At 43.4% G+C, this 15792-nt stretch overlaps 1 protein-coding gene across 1 annotated transcript in view; it reads right to left on the bottom strand.

Annotated features, from left to right (window-relative positions):
- KIF20B (kinesin family member 20B) overlaps positions 1-15792 on the bottom strand; it is a 66060-nt gene that overhangs the window by 16200 nt on the left and 34068 nt on the right. The window contains 7 exon segments of the mRNA XM_044420023.1: positions 2574-2729; positions 3080-3219; positions 3905-4030; positions 5056-5113; positions 9106-9228; positions 10210-10336; positions 13264-14401. Of these exon segments, the coding sequence (XP_044275958.1) occupies positions 2574-2729; positions 3080-3219; positions 3905-4030; positions 5056-5113; positions 9106-9228; positions 10210-10336; positions 13264-14401 (1868 nt within the window).

The raw sequence follows: 15792 nt of genomic DNA, 5'->3' as shown, positions 1-15792 counted from the left end.
GGATCCAGAGATGGCCACTAACTATAGACCTGTGGCCAACATCCCGTTTCTGGGCAAGGTGCTGGAGCGAGTGGTGGCGGGACAACTCCAAGCACTCTTGGAGGAAACTGATTATCTGGATCCTTTTCAGTCCGGCTTCAGACCCGGGTACAGTACTGAATCTGCCTTGGTCGCCCTGTACGACGACCTGTGCAGGGAGAAGGACAGGGGGAGTACATCCCTGTTGGTTCTTCTGGACCTCTCGGCAGCTTTCGATACCATCGACCATGGTATCCTTCTGGATAGACTTGCGGGATTGGGGGTTGGAGGCACTGCTTTGCAGTGGTTCCGCTCCTATCTCGACGGTCGATTCCAGAAGGTAGTGCTGGGGGACCATGTCTCTACGTCATGGCAGCTATGCCATGGGGTACCACAGGGCTCCATTCTATCCCCTCTGCTATTTAACATCTATATGAAACCGCTGGGAGAGGTCATCAGGAGGTGTGGGCTGCGGAATCATCAATACGCTGATGATACCCAGCTTTACCTCTCATTCGCCACTAATCCAGGTGAGGCAGTGGCTGTGCTGAACCGGTGCTTGGCCGAGGTAAGGGAATGGATGAGGGCCAATAAACTGAAACTCAACCCAGACAAGACGGAGGTCCTGTTGGTTGGCGGATCGGGTTTCGGAGAGGGTGGATTTGACCTGGTCCTGAATGGTGCAACACTCCCTCTTAGGGATAAGGTCCGCAGCTTAGGTGTACTCCTCGACCCGGAGCTTTCTTTGGAAGCTCAGGTGACAGCGGTAGCGAGGAACGCCTTCCTTCAGCTTCGGCTGATTAATCAGCTGCGCCCCTACCTGGAATACGACTGCCTGGCGACGGTGACACACGCGCTGGTGACTTCCCGCCTAGACTTCTGTAACGCGCTTTACGTGGGGCTTCCCCTGAAGACAGTCCGAACACTTCAATTGGTGCAAAATAGAGCTGCCAGGTTGCTGACGGGGACGGGGCGTTATGCTCACATGACTCCAGTCCTCCATCAGCTTCACTGGCTTCCCATTGAAGCCCGGGCCCAATTCAAGGTGTTGATTATGACCTACAAAGCCCTAAACGGCTTGGGTCCTGGCTACCTGCACGAGCGCTTACGTCCGTATATGCCCGACCGCCCTTTGAGATCTGCGGGAGAGTCCCTTCTCCGGGAACCCTCCATGAAAGAAATTAGGAGAGTAAGTACCCGGAGGAGGGCTTTCTCTGCGGTGGCGCCCAACCTATGGAATTCACTCCCCAAAGAGGTCCGCCTGGCACCATCGTTACTGGTTTTTCGGCGCCAGGTAAAGACCTTTTTATTTAAACATCATTTCAATTGTTAAAACATATGATCTGGCCTGGGCAACTTCTTCTTCCTTCTCTTTCTCCTCCTATATTTTTATTTTATACTGATAATTTTAATTTTGTATTTGTAAATCAATGTATTTTTTGTATTGTTATATTTAATGGTAATTTATTATGTACTATTGTATTTCAATGTATTTTATCATGTTGTAAGCCGCCCCGAGGTTTTGGCAAGGGGCGGCATAGAAATGTTATAATAATAATAATAATAATAATAATAATAATAATAATAATAATACTGAAGATGAAACTCAATTACTTTGACCACTTGATAAGGAACAACTCACTGGAGAAGACCCTGATGCTGGGAACGATTGACAGCAAAAGGAGAAGGGGATGGCAGTGGATGAGGTGGCTAGATAAAGTCAATGGGGCAGTGGGTGTGGGCTTGTGCGGACTCCGAGGGATGGTGGAGGACAGGAGAGCATGTAGGAATGTTGTCTGTGGGGTCATGATGGGTCAGGCACAACTTTGTGACTAAACAAGAAAAAATCTCAATCACACTTTCCCTGACCAATTTCCATCTCCCAGACTTTCCCCAAAGTGGCAGCCCTTGTCAAGGTACTGATGAAGACCTTCAATCCTAACAAGCGGGCTAGGAAATTCTCTTGGCACAAGTATGAAACAGCCCAAATAAGCAGCACTGACTAGTTACTCTTCTCTCACACTTGGGACAAAATCAGCTTCAATGGGCAGCCCTGTAGAGAAATTTCTGCAGTAGTCCAGTCTTGAGCTTACAGAGCTTACAGAGTTACTTGAAGTTACAGAGATGTGAATCAAAGCTCTCCCCCCAGCCACAAGGCTCCTGGGTGAACCAGGCCTAGGGACCATCTCAGCTTAGACCTGCTTCACAGGATGATGACTGAAAGGATACAGTGCAGCAATTCATGGTCAAGACATCAAGTCCGTTGGTGGAAGGACAATGTCTATTAATCATAAATGGAAATTATTTAAATTAAACATGCAACCTGGACAGGAAGCCATGCTGTTAGTCATTCAACACTGATCAACTAACAAGAACAGCTTACATTGCTCAGGATTCTAAGGCTGCAAGCCTACACACGCTTATGTGGGAGAAAATCCTATTTAACACAAAGGACTTACTTCTAGGTAGACATGTCTAGGACAGTGGAGTTAGACCCTTATATTTAGAACTTGGCTTTCCTATAGGCAAGTTAGAGCACACGCTGCACTACTCACTGCTTCTTCAAGCTGCTTTGTGTGCAACTCTCTGTCGCTTGCAAATCTTTTCATCTCTCTGTTACGGTGGGTCTCTGCTTCTTTGGTCTGAGCTATAAGGAGCATTTTTTCTGTCAGCCACTTTTTGCGATCCATTTGATGCTGTTCTTCATTTTCCTGCATCAAATCAGAAAAAAAACGCATCAGTGTTAAACTGATTCTTCTTAGGGAATTGAGAAAACACTCAAACACAATTAAAATTGTCACACATTTATGGATATTTCCTGAAGCAGAGTCCCCTGTCTGCTGAAGAAGTATGAAAACATTCACTAGATATTCCAGGGTCAAATATAGGCCTCATTTAGACACCGAGCTAAATAATAGTTTAGCATTATGGCTCTGTATTGTGGCAAATGTTAGGCTCTCTTACCCCCTACCCACCCTCTTTGCATACACATGGCTGCCCTAAGTGTTTTGTAATGAAGTAATATATGGTCTGTACAGCACTCCACAAAACCAAATATTACCTTCAGTTTCTCTTGCAATCTTTTTAGCTCTTCGTTGGGCAATGCTGTGTGTTTTTCAAACTCTGCATTAGCATTCTGTTGCCCCAGACTACTGTTCTGTTTCTCTAGTTCAAAGTACCTCTTTTTCCATTCTTCCAGTTCTACAAGGAAGGAAACAAAAGGATCAATAAAAGTGCAAGAGACTAAATAATTTCATTTTGTAGAAGTTGCTCAAGCTTGCTTATGGTGGAAATTCAAGCATTTTGCACGCATTCAAATTAAGATGAATTACCATTGATAGACTTCCTTGACTAAATTTCATTTATTTATTAAAAGCTTTTGTATACTGTTGAATTAGTCATGGGCTCTCTGGATTATATGGATTACAATTCCAATCCAGATGTTATGCAACCTTCCAAATGTATTATAGCATGACTATGGGAGTTCTTGTCCAGTATATCTGGACACCGTGAAGTCATGTAAGGCTGCCACAGATGGTACTTCCTGCACTGCTTGACCTCTGAACCCACTGTCTACTTCATTTATTTCCTTCCTCATCCATATGAGATAGTGATATAGATACACACACTTGTTAAGGGAGAATAACACTTCATTTACCTGATGAAGTGGTCTCTAGTTAACAAAAGCTTATGTTACAACATATTTGCTAGCCTTAAAAGGAGCTGGCTATACCTCAGGAATTGAGGTGGTGGTCTAAAAACATGACCATCAAAAATAATATTTGAAGGATTTCAAATTACTTTGTACAATTCAGATCGATCAAATTGAGGAGACTGGGGATATATATGGGGAGGAGAGAAAGGGAAATGATCCTGCATAACTTACCTGCTCCACATTTAATATTCTCTTCTAACTTGGCCTCAAGTATTTGCTCTTGTTCACACTGAGTCTGTTCTTGTTCCTCTAAAGTCAGTTTCATATCTTCAATGATTTTCTCTTTGGAACATAAATCTAAAGGTTTAAAAAAGCACTTTCAAAGGTGTCCTTTGTTTAAGCCTTCTTTAGAATTGCTTCCATGTGTTCAGTGACTGTCTGCACATTTGCATATGTGTACATCTGTGGGGAGGAAGCAGGCCCATCCCATCCCATCAACATGGCCCAGTTTCCCCAACCTGATCTAAACACACTTTCAGCGAAACACACAAGGGTCACAGGGGAGGGGAGCTTTGATAATGGAGTTGGAGCCAATGAGGCAGCTCCACACCCTGCTTTCACTGGACACGTGGAGGCATTTCTACATGATCTGAAAATGCTCCTGGTGCTGCTGACCAGTCCAGTTCACCATTAGAGGAGCAGCATTCTTAGCTAATCTTTTAATGATAATGATCAGACACTATACCAAGAAGAGAATTTTCAATTACAGGCATTACAGAGAAAACACTACACTCTTCACTACCTCAAAATGCCTTGACTGTGAAACCCAAACCTTTTCTGTGCGTACCATATAGCATATTTGCTCCCTCTTTACAGAAGGATTGAGGCTGCTAGCAGCTGTTCCCAGTCTGTCACTCAGGTGCTCAATGAGGGGCATCAGCACACGTGGCCTGCTGTTCCTTCAGCATTTCCACTGTATCCCGTTCCCTACGTGAGTGCCAGCCTTTGTGCAACATGGCATCAACCCAATACAAGTCTCCCTGGGTTCATACAGGGACTAACAGCGCTTCATATCATTTGCCTTTTAAAGCAAGTGTGTTTTGGAACTGGTGAACCACTTTTCTAATATTTATCTCAGACTTATCAATTTTATATGCAGAATTAACAAGGTTACTTGCATAAAACAATGAGTTGCTAAATCTTAATAACTGTATTTATTTAAAACATTTATATCCCATGCAATCCCAGGGGTCTCAACTTTAAAATTAAAGGTGTTTTTAAAAACTTAAAGCAATTAAAAGCAGCATACATGAAATAACAAGCTTATGTATGTCAGAAACATGTGAAGGGAAATCAATATGCAAGCCCTAGTAATTACATACCCTCACATATTCTCTGATACTGCTGTGAAATTTCCTCTAGCTTCTTACTTTGCTCTTCCTAATTTGGGCAGAGAAAAAAAGAGAATAGACACATGAGAACTAAGCAAACATAATTAATGTTAACCAATCTAAGTTTAAAGAGGCATTAGATCAGTGATTCCCAAAGTGGGCAGTACTACCCCCTGGAAAGCTGTGAAAAGATCCATGGAAGCAGTGAAGAAAAAGGGGATGGCGAGAGGGCGTTAGGAGATTATAGATTACTATTACAAAAGAAACAAAGAGAATGAAAGGGCAAAAATGTGATAAACAGGGCCACTGAAGAGCTTGCCTCATCCCCTTGCAGCCCCACAAGCTGCCATTCGCTGTGGCGCCCTTCTCCCAACACCTGGTGAGAGCAGGGATGAGGGCAGGGGAGAGGGGCCAGGCAAGCAGTGAAACAGCTGCAGCACACTGAGCCAAGAACCGCCTCTCAAGCCGGCTGGCGCCCAGCACTGCCCATGCCTGCTTTGTCGTCACCACCACCACGGCTGAGGAGGAGCCTGCCTTGCCCCCCTGCACCCTGCGGCTCCCCCCTCCTGTGGCCCTGGTGAGAGCGGGGATGAGGGCAGGGGAGGAAGAGAGGCTGGGCAAGCGAGCGGCATTGATTAAGTCAGCAGACCAGTTAGCCTTACGTCCACTGTAGGAAAAACAGCGGAAAGGCTCATAATAGAGAGAGATCTAGTGATGCTAGATAGGGAAGGGAGGCTGACAGCCACACAACATGGCTTCCGCAAAAACAGGTCCTGCCAGACAAACCTTGTGGAATCCTATGACAAGGTTTCGAGATGGCTAGATGGAGGGGATGCAGTGGATGTGGTTTACCTGGATTTCAGCAAGGCCTTTGACAAAGTGCCCCATGATATCCTGGTGGAGAAACTGAGGCGTTTTGGGATACACCAAAGCACTGTCCGGTGGATTAGGGCATGGTTGACTGACCGAAAGCTGAGGGTAACTATCAGTGGGGAATCATTGGGATGGTGGCCAGTGACAAGTGGGGTCCGCCAGGGCTCTGTCTTGGGGCCGATCCTGTTTAATCTTTTCATTAATGACATGGAAGAAGGGGTGAACAGTCTGCTGATCAAATTCGCAGATGCTACTAAAACTGGAGCAGTGGCCACAACTGAGGAGCAGGTACTCCAGATTCAAAAGGATCTGGACAGACTACAGAAGTGGGCAGGAGACAACAGGATGGCATTCAATGTGGATAAGTTCAAGGTCTTACACTTGGGACATAGGAATAGGTGTCATAAGTACAGGTTAGGGGACAAGTGGCTGGAGAGCAGCACTTGTGAAAGGGACCTCGGGGTACTGGTTGACTGCAGGCTAAACATGAGTCAGCAGTGTGATGCGGTGGTCAAGAGGGCGAACACCACCCTTGGTTGCATAGCCAGAAGTGTGGCTTCTAGATCAAGAGAGGTATTACTACCATTCTATACGACTCTGGTGCACCTGCAACTGGAGTATTGTACTCAGTTTTGGGCCCCTCATTACAGAAAGGATATAGCCAGGTTAGAGTCAGTGCAGCGTAGGACCACAAGGTTGGTGGCCGGTTTGCAGGGGATGCCGTATGAGGCGAGACTGAGGGAACTGGGTCTCTTCAGCCTGGAGAAGAGGAGACTCAGAGGGGATATGTTGGCGACATACAGGTATGTGAGGGGATGTCACATGGAGATGGGTAGAGACCTGTTCTCCCCTGCAGAGGTAGGCAGGATGAGCTCCAACGGAGCAAAGCTCAGGGAGCCAAGGTTCCATTTGGATGCCAGGAAGCACTTCCTGACAGTTTGGACCCCGAGGGTATGGAATGGGCTTCCACGAGAGGTCATTGCAGCCCCATCAGTGAGGGTGTTCCAAGATAGCCTGGACATGCACATGGTGGGCATGTCGTGAGCAGAGCTGGCTGGAGCCGGGGGTCAGACTAGATGGCCCGGGAGACCCCTTCTGACTCGCTCTGTTTCTATGTTTCCAAGTCATCTAAGGTATGACAGCCCTAGTGCCTCTCATAGAAACAAAAAGGCCTGGGGGTGCTAGGGTTGCCATCCAAGAGGAAGAGTGGCACCCCCAAAAATTGCATTAGACAATGGCAATCCTATACACATATTTACTCAGAAGGAGGTATGTTTATAATCTGTCCAGAGAACATTTTTATGGGTTGATTTTAAATATGATAAATAAGTCCTGCAGTGCTGAATGTAACTTGGGCTGCAATCCTGTATCTGCTTCCCTGAGAGTACGTCCCAGGAAGCTCCGGGAGCTAACTTTGCAATCAACATGCATGGCAGGGGTCCCCTCCCAATGGTGTCAGTGGGCATACATGGAACATTCAGAGTGTGCTGTGGGCACCCTCACAAAATGATTGCAGTGGGAGATACTGCCATCGCTATCTTGGTGAGCCCAGCCAATCACAGAAAAGCCTCTTCCAGAAGCCAAACTCATTAAGCTAGAGGGAAAGTAACCTGATCACAAGCCCAAGTACAAGCAAGGCAGACACGGGGTCAGAGTTCCACAACGAAGACCACTCTGATTTTGATCCCAATAAAGATGATGCTGCAGGGCAGCATTCCGCCTCACAGCATGCCAGTCTTCCAATAAAATATATAAATACCTTAAGGAGGGGCAGGAAGCCAGGTGGATGCCAAGAGGTATCCATGGATACACTGCTACCACAGACATCTCATTCAAAACCTCAAATATAGAGGACTGGATTGTTGAACAAGGCATTCTTCACTATATGAAAGCTGTACTTAATTCAGGTGAACGGCAAAAGCAGACCAAACACAGGTACTTGCGATGCAAAAAAGGCCAAAGACATAAGGCACTCCCCTATTTAAAATGGGGCTCAGCAGTGAAACATAGGCTTGCTCTATTCCAAAGTGACCTGGCCTGCTCTGGTCTTCACCTGGTGGGTCAGAAACCACCAGAGGGTTCATCTCAGCCAGCATTCTGTTCACACAATGGCCAGCCAGCTGCTCTTGGGAAACCCACAAGCACGACATGGGCGCAACTGCAGCTTCCCAGCAAAAGGGTATATATAGGCATTCTGTCTCTGATTAAAGGGTTTAACCCATGTTTGGGTGAAAGGTGGATCCAGGACCTGAAGAACTGAAGGCTGCTGGGTTACAGAGTAATGCTTCTGCCATGAGTGCTGGAGCAGAAGGGACAAACTATGGTACGGAACAATAACATGCCAGTTTGTTTTTCTAGAATGGTAATAAACACGCGACACTGAACATGTCAGACTGTGGGTAAAAAAAGGTTCAGTCACTAGATTGTGCAGAGGCCCAAGAATGGAAGAGGCACCCAAAAGTTCCTGACTAGTTAGTTCACAGCTAAGAGATTACCCGCACCTTCAGTGCTCCGTAGAAGAGATTGAAGGAGCCCTTTCTAATTAATTCCAGGCACACTGACAAAATCAAGCTTTTGTTTGAAAAACTTTAAGTATATGTTTAAGTATTTAAACTTTTTTAAATATAAGCTTATTTTAAAAAATAAACATTTAAAATTAAAGGTGTTTTAAAAAAAACTTTAAATAGAAAAAATTAAATATGAACTTTAAATATATGTTTCATGTTCCATTTTTTCATTCATTTTGTTTTACATTTTCCTTTTTTTTTTAAGTTCAAAATACTTCATTACGCTTCCTAAGCCTTATGGGGATATTATAAAGGTGGCCAGTGTGCCCACCATCTTACAGAGAAACAAGACAGAGGTACTGATTTGCTTAATGACAGTCTAGGACTGAATCCATGCATCTTTTGATGGAAAAAGTTCTACAACTCGTGGCACTCTTCAGCCAGCGTGGGTGATTAGGGAATACCGGAAGTTCCAGAACTCATTCTGCCTAAGCTTGTGCAAGATAGCACACACAATGAGGTTTTACCTACTGTTAAGAGTTGAACTAGGGACTTCTGGGTTCGTGCTCTTTATGTCTAGGCCACAGCAGTTCTTGTCCAATACCAGTCATTCTCAAATTATCATGCACAGTCAGGTATGACCTAAAATATTCTATGGTACCTTCTTCAATTGCTGGATTGTTCGTTGCTTGATGTCTAGCTCTTCAGTTAACTGGTTTTTGACCTTTTCAAGTTCACCAACTTTACTCCGCAGTGATTTCTCTTCAGTACGCATGCTACACACCTGTACAGAGATTCCGTGGCTTTGTTTTAGATACAGTAGCTTTTATCATTGTGTCATATGAATGACGTACTTTCAGTCATAAGCCAAAAGCAATCTCATGATCCAGATTCACTCACTTTGTCTTACAATGGTGAGTGCTGAGAAGGGAGGGGCAGACCAACAAAGCACACCAACAGCCCGATTGTTTATAACAGGTAAGCACATCCAGGAGCTCCTGATGCTTTGGCCTACAACTTCCATGATCCAACACATTGGCTATATTAGCTAGGGCTGGTGAGTGTAGTCGATCAAAACATCTGGAGAGCTACAACTTACACATCTGTGGCTTATAGATTCCTGGAATATTAATCCAACCCTTATTAACATGGCAATAACTGGTAAAAGAAAGAAGCCAGGTGGACCAGATCAAAGAAGTGATACTGAATAAAGCAAACTAATGTCTGTTCCAGCTTAGAGCAAGTGACCTTCAATGAGCCTCTATTCCCTGAATTTCCCCGCTTCCTTGCCACTGTCACTATTCCTCTCCCAGGCCACGCCACAGGCCAGGAAGAAAGCAAGGCAAATAGATGTATCTTTTCCTTGATCTCATCATTTCCATTGCTTGGAGAGGTGGATGAAGAAGCACTAACAGCAAGAAGGAAGAGGAAGGTCAGGGGGATCCAAGGGTAAACAGTAGATCCTCTCTAGGGATGTGAGCAGCAGCAACCCAACACCAGCCTCAGAGGAAACTCAAATTAAGTCACCCGCCATCAACAGTAGGCCTTTGAAATGGCTTAATTAACTGTCTGATTCAACAACCAGGGAAACTCTGGAAGACGTATCTGTTTATCTTCTTTACTAGTGTGCTAAAAGGGCTCCAAGTCTCATCTCCAACAGTGCCTAACCAAATATAAGTGAGGAGCTAGGGAAGACAAAACAAGAGCTGCACACAGACTGGAAGGGAGAAAACACCCCTTCCTTCTTACAAACCTGTCTCTGAACTTGCTCAATTTGTTTTTTTGCATCAGCTAGCTTCTCCTTCAGGTCTGCATATTCTTCATCTTTCTGTTGGATTTCCTTTTGCAGATGAGAGGAAAGGGCAATGCTCTCTGATAGCTCTTTATTCAACCTGGAAAAAGAACTGTGTCTGTCAATGTGACGGATAGCATCAGGGCTCTACACTTTTTAAATGACCCCTTATTATTTTAGATACTTCAGTTCTCACTTCTGTAGCCTACATAAATTATTCAGTTAATGAGTGAAGCCCCGAGTCACTGCTACCCACAGTGCTACCACACACTGCTATAGCCAGTTAGTGTGAGAAGCCAGCTGAGGGAATGAGGCCTGGTAGAAACATTTATCCCCTTCTTCTTAATACCATCCGCACAGCATCACATAGGAAATCTGACAAAGCCATTGAGAATAACAGGGTTATTTTTACTATCATTGTGTCTGAATTCTCTGCCATTCAAAAGAGGCCTGACGGTTCCTTTAATAGCCAAAAGGCAAAATGAGGGGTTGGGGTTAGCGTAGGATAGGTGCTCAGGGGTACCATTATAAAGGTATTAGCCATGCACTCGTTCAAGTCTGTAACTCTTTCTCTTTGAAAGGAAAGCTTCAATTTGTCTTTTCACAGAAGAAGAGCACCTATCCCACATGTGTTAACAAGTACTATATTATTTTGCACAGGGGCTCTTTTTTTAGGCTCTAGAATGGAACATTTTCAAACACACAACATGGTTTACAGAGAAACAGGACAACAAAACTTGGAGGCACAAAATACATGCTGCCAGCTCTGTAACAACAGAATATATCCCAGAAACTGTAACTGATTTGGGGTTGAAGGATGGCAGCACCTCTCAAAAGCTCAAAACCCAGTGCTACTATGGCTGGACAGGTTCATAGAATTCCATATGAATGAACCTTAGTATTGGAAGCATAAATGAGAGAGGTCATTATAGCAACATCTAAATGTGCAGAAAAAGGCAGGGTCAAAATGACTTCCTGTAGTCTGGTTCCAAAAGATGGCAGTAAGATTGATGTGTCAGGCCTTTAGCCAACTGAGGAGATCATAAATTGAACTAAAACAAAGGAGAAAAGGTATCCCAAGAGTACCTAAGGAATATGAGAACTGCTATTCAGTCTACTGAGAAACAGCGAGAAGCTTTAGCTTTCACATAAACAACTGGATTTGCACTATGCACTAAGTCACAGTGGCTCAGCATATTGTCTGAAACCAGTATGGTGTTGTCAAGGAGGCTAAAGCTTGGCATATAAGACATCCTGACAAGCCATGGCTTGGTGTAGGGTATGCTTAACCCTTTGTGGCTTGCTGTGTTGCCCAACGATAGCTGAAACAAATCCCAGGGAACAAGCAATCCCTGTGCCACTTTGCCCACCAAGAAGCCAGGGACACAGGTGGCTGTCCTCAGCTTCCCTGTTGATGTGCATTGCCATTAGGCCCTACTTGGGATGGTGACACCAGTACTAGCAGTGCCTGCTGAGTATCACCTCTCCAAGCTCCAGTTGTTGGCGCACAGTAGCAGCAACAGCCCCTCAAGCTACTCTGCATTAATGTGTCATGTAAACCTCCCAAACACCACCATCTGGTGAGACGACTGCCAGAACTATGAAATCCCTTGACACGTCACACAAATGTACTTAAGGCAATAGTGACAGTGCAATGTGGCAAGATCACCACTAGCTGCTGAAGCATCCAAATTTGATCCCAAGATATAAGCTGCTTGTAAAATATAGGGGCAATATGATCTTCTCATGCTCCATAAATTACGTTACTTCTAGCTAAATACATGTTTGCAGCTTTAATGCCTTAAGATTATATATATTAGCATTTCTCATTAACTTTATTTGCACTATTCCAGTTTCACATTGAAAGTCAACTACAGAAAACAGCCTGAAGATACATCATCATCTCTTTTTTTGGCTGCTTTCTTTATAGAAGCAAGAGAAACATACACTAATTTACAATAAAAACCTGTAAGAGTTAGTCAATAACTTAATTTACTTTTATGGTTTGTGTTGTAAATTGAAGAAGTGAGGTGGATCCAACCCTTAGCAAAGCATGTAATAAAAGCTGCATTTGGGTCCTTGGAAGAATAAGATAAATGTGGCTAATTTCACCTCAGATTTATGTTCATGTCTGTATATAGGAACCAAAGAAAACCCATGCTGGATCAAACCAAAGGTCCATCTTGCCCAGCACTCCATACACATGGTAGCAAACCAGCTACCCACAGGATCCCTCAAGCAGGATGGTGTGAGACCTCCCCCTGCCCAAGGTCCTCAGCACTTGATGTATACAGGCATATACCACCTCTGGTAAAGGAGGTAGCACACAGCCAGCAAGACTAGTAGCCACTGATAACCCCTCCTCTATGATCTGTCCAATCCCCTTTTAAAGCCATCCAGACCAAGGGCCATCACCACTTCCCATGGCAGCCAATTCTATAGTTTTCCTATACATTGTGTGAAGTACTTCCTTTTATCCATCTTAGACCACCTATCAGTCAGCCTAATGGGATGACCCTGGGCTCGAGTGTTATGCAAGCAGGAAAAAAAAATCTGTCCCTTTCCACAACATACATTGTTTTAAACACCTCTATCATGGCTCCCCTACTAACCCTTTTTCTAGGCTGAATAGTCCAATTGTTGTAGCCATTCCTCATATGAGAGCTGCTCCAGCCCCTTGATCATTTCTGTTGCCCTTCTGTGTACTTTTTCCAACTCAGTAATGCCTTTTTTCAGGTAATGCAAACAGAACTGAACACAATATTCTAAGTATGGTTGTACTAAAGGAGAGTAAGACCTTGGCAGCTCTATTTTGTATTCCATTCCTAATTATGTCTAGGATGGAGTTTACCTTTTTCACATCAGCTGCACACAAGGCTGACATGTTCACGCACCACTGCCCCAAGATCCCTTTCTTGCTAAGTCACTGCTAGCTCAGATCCCATCAGTCTATACATGAATTTGAGAATGTTTGTCCCAATATACAGTATAATTATATTATTGAAGTTAGATTAAACGGTTACATACCGTTCCATAGCCTGCTTTGATTCTTCCTTATCCGTTTCTTGAAGTTCTATATTTCTCAAATTAGTCTTGAGCTCTTGAAGTTCTCCCTTCATCTGAGATTCTTGGTCATTTAACTTCCTGATTTTAGCTTCTGAAGTGTCAAGCTTCTCCTGCAACTCTTCGACCCTTCTTTCCAATACTGAAATAACTAAGTCTTTATCTTTCAGTGTTTGCTGTAAACAAGCTATATTGGCCTCCTTTGCCTTACACTCTTCCAAGAGCCCATCATTTTTTTTCATTTTCTCAAAATATTCATGGGCCCTATTTTCCTCTTCCCTATATTTTCCTGCATAAAGCACACTTTCCTGCTGCAAGTCTCTTAACTGATTCAGAAGGCATTCCTTTTCCTGCAAGAATGCCTCCCTCTGATTTATCAATTCGCTAAGCTTTAACTTCAGCTGGCACTTCTCATCTTCAGCATCCTGAATCCTCCTGTGCAACTGCTCGACCTGTTGGAGAAGGCCTTCAATCTGCCTACTTTTCTGAGAAGCAGAACAAATGATCTGCTGGCTTGCTGTCCAGATACCTTCAATGCTACAGTGAAATGAGCTGTTTTGACCTAGGTTACAGTGAGTTTGTTCATTCCCCTCTTTTGGAAGTTCTACCGTCTCCTTTCCATTTGCTAAGTCAAAAACTAAACTAGGGCTCTGTGACTCTAACCTGCTGAGCTCACCAATTTTTACCTCAACTGCCTTTATCTTTGACTTTTGTTCTGCAGTGGTTTGGTGAGCAGCCTCTAGTTCTTGAAGCAGCATCTGAATTCTCTCTCCTTGTTCCTTATTTATATTTTTCAGCAAGACTAATTCAGACATTATTTTCTCACAATTAGCCTGCTGCTGCTGGAGTTCCCTGCTCAAGCAAGAAGCATTCTCTTCTGAAGAAGTAAGCTCCTGAGAAAAATTAGCTAATTTTTTAGAAAATCCCTCATTCTCATTTTTCACTATTTCCAATTCTTCCCTAAGTGTAGACAAGTAAGTATCAAGCATTCTATTTTGCTCTTTAAGTGCTACCATTTCTGCCTTTTCCTTCCAAGTATGGGGTTGCATTTCTTCAGGTTTCTTTGTCTCTATGGCATCTTTAGAACTGTTGTGAATGGATCCTACAAAAGTTAAAAAGATGGTTATAATCCAGCACATGTATCTAGAAACAACTTTTCAGAAGATTCGGGGCCAATCTTAAAAAGACGGTTGGATAAATCTTCACCCACAAAGAGATACACATTCTCACACATCTGGAAACGTATTTCTTTCTCATTGTCAGGCAATCAACCTGCTATACAATATCTAAAAGGTATAAACACAATCACTGGCCAAAGAACCTAGGAAGTATGTCAGGTGAAATGAGTCAGGACACTATTCATAGCTAAAAAGTCTAAACAGAATAAATAATCCTTCTTAGACATCAGAACTTCTCTAGAAATAATTCCAACTAAATTACAGTTTCTTATTGGCTAGCATTGGTTCTGGTTTGTTTTGTTTGTTTTTGTCAGCCTGAGGTGACCTTTTCCTAGGTGGGAACTAACTTGCAATTGTGCCAACTCAAGGGAGGCTTAATGTCATGGACATTCTGCTTCCCTCCTTCCAAACAGATCAGGATAGTGGCTTTCTCAATTAAAGGCTTTACTATGTTAGAGCTGACCAGCTAGGGTAGCTTTAAAGTATGAAAGAAAAGTATTGCAGAAGTCAATAACAAGCAAAACAAGCAAAGTTAGAATACTGGCCATGGAGGAAAAGCAGATTAATGATAAGAAGCTGATTCCAAACTGGTGGAATATATGTCTTCCCTTCCAAACAGAAATAAGCAAACCATGCCTTCGAGGTTTTGAGTTACAGGATTTTTTTGTCTAAATATACAAAGAATTGTGCCATAAACCATACATGCTGTAATATAATATACTTGGAAAACTGTTAATGATGTTGGCAAGCTACTTTAACTGCAGTCTCACAGTCACACTTGCACATCTTTACTCAGAAAAAAAGCTCTACTGTTGAACGCAGTTTAGTCCTTATAAGTGCCATACAATCATATACTACAATAAGACTTCTTGGTCTCAGATTGAGACACATATCAGTATCATAGAATGAGACAGTGTACGTACCTATAAGCATATAGACTCAGCAAGCACAGAACTGACGGAAACTGTGAGTTAATTAGGCCATGATTTGTGGGAACATGCATTACGAGACCCTTCTGGTTTGTTTAAATAACCTATAAAAGGTTTGCTTGTAGGTTGTTAGCAGGACATACAAACCCAAATACTCTCTAACTCTCAAACAACCTAATATTAGCTAATTGCAGGTTAAGTTTTGATTGTTGAACCCATAAATACCACTGTGTTCACATTAAGATGTCATACTAACAACCTATAAACAAAGTAGCCATGATTGTTGATGCAAACTGGAAGCAGTTTGACAAAGCAGCAAACACAGGATTTGCTATGTTATATAAACTAGCCCATAATATCCCTATTTTATTACTGAAAGATCTGAT

Source organism: Varanus komodoensis, unplaced genomic scaffold (assembly GCF_004798865.1).
Source record: "Varanus komodoensis strain SLA01 unplaced genomic scaffold, ASM479886v1 scaffold11, whole genome shotgun sequence".
Taxonomy (NCBI): Eukaryota; Metazoa; Chordata; class Lepidosauria; order Squamata; family Varanidae; genus Varanus; species Varanus komodoensis.
This window is presented reverse-complemented; position numbering and strand designations above follow the sequence as displayed.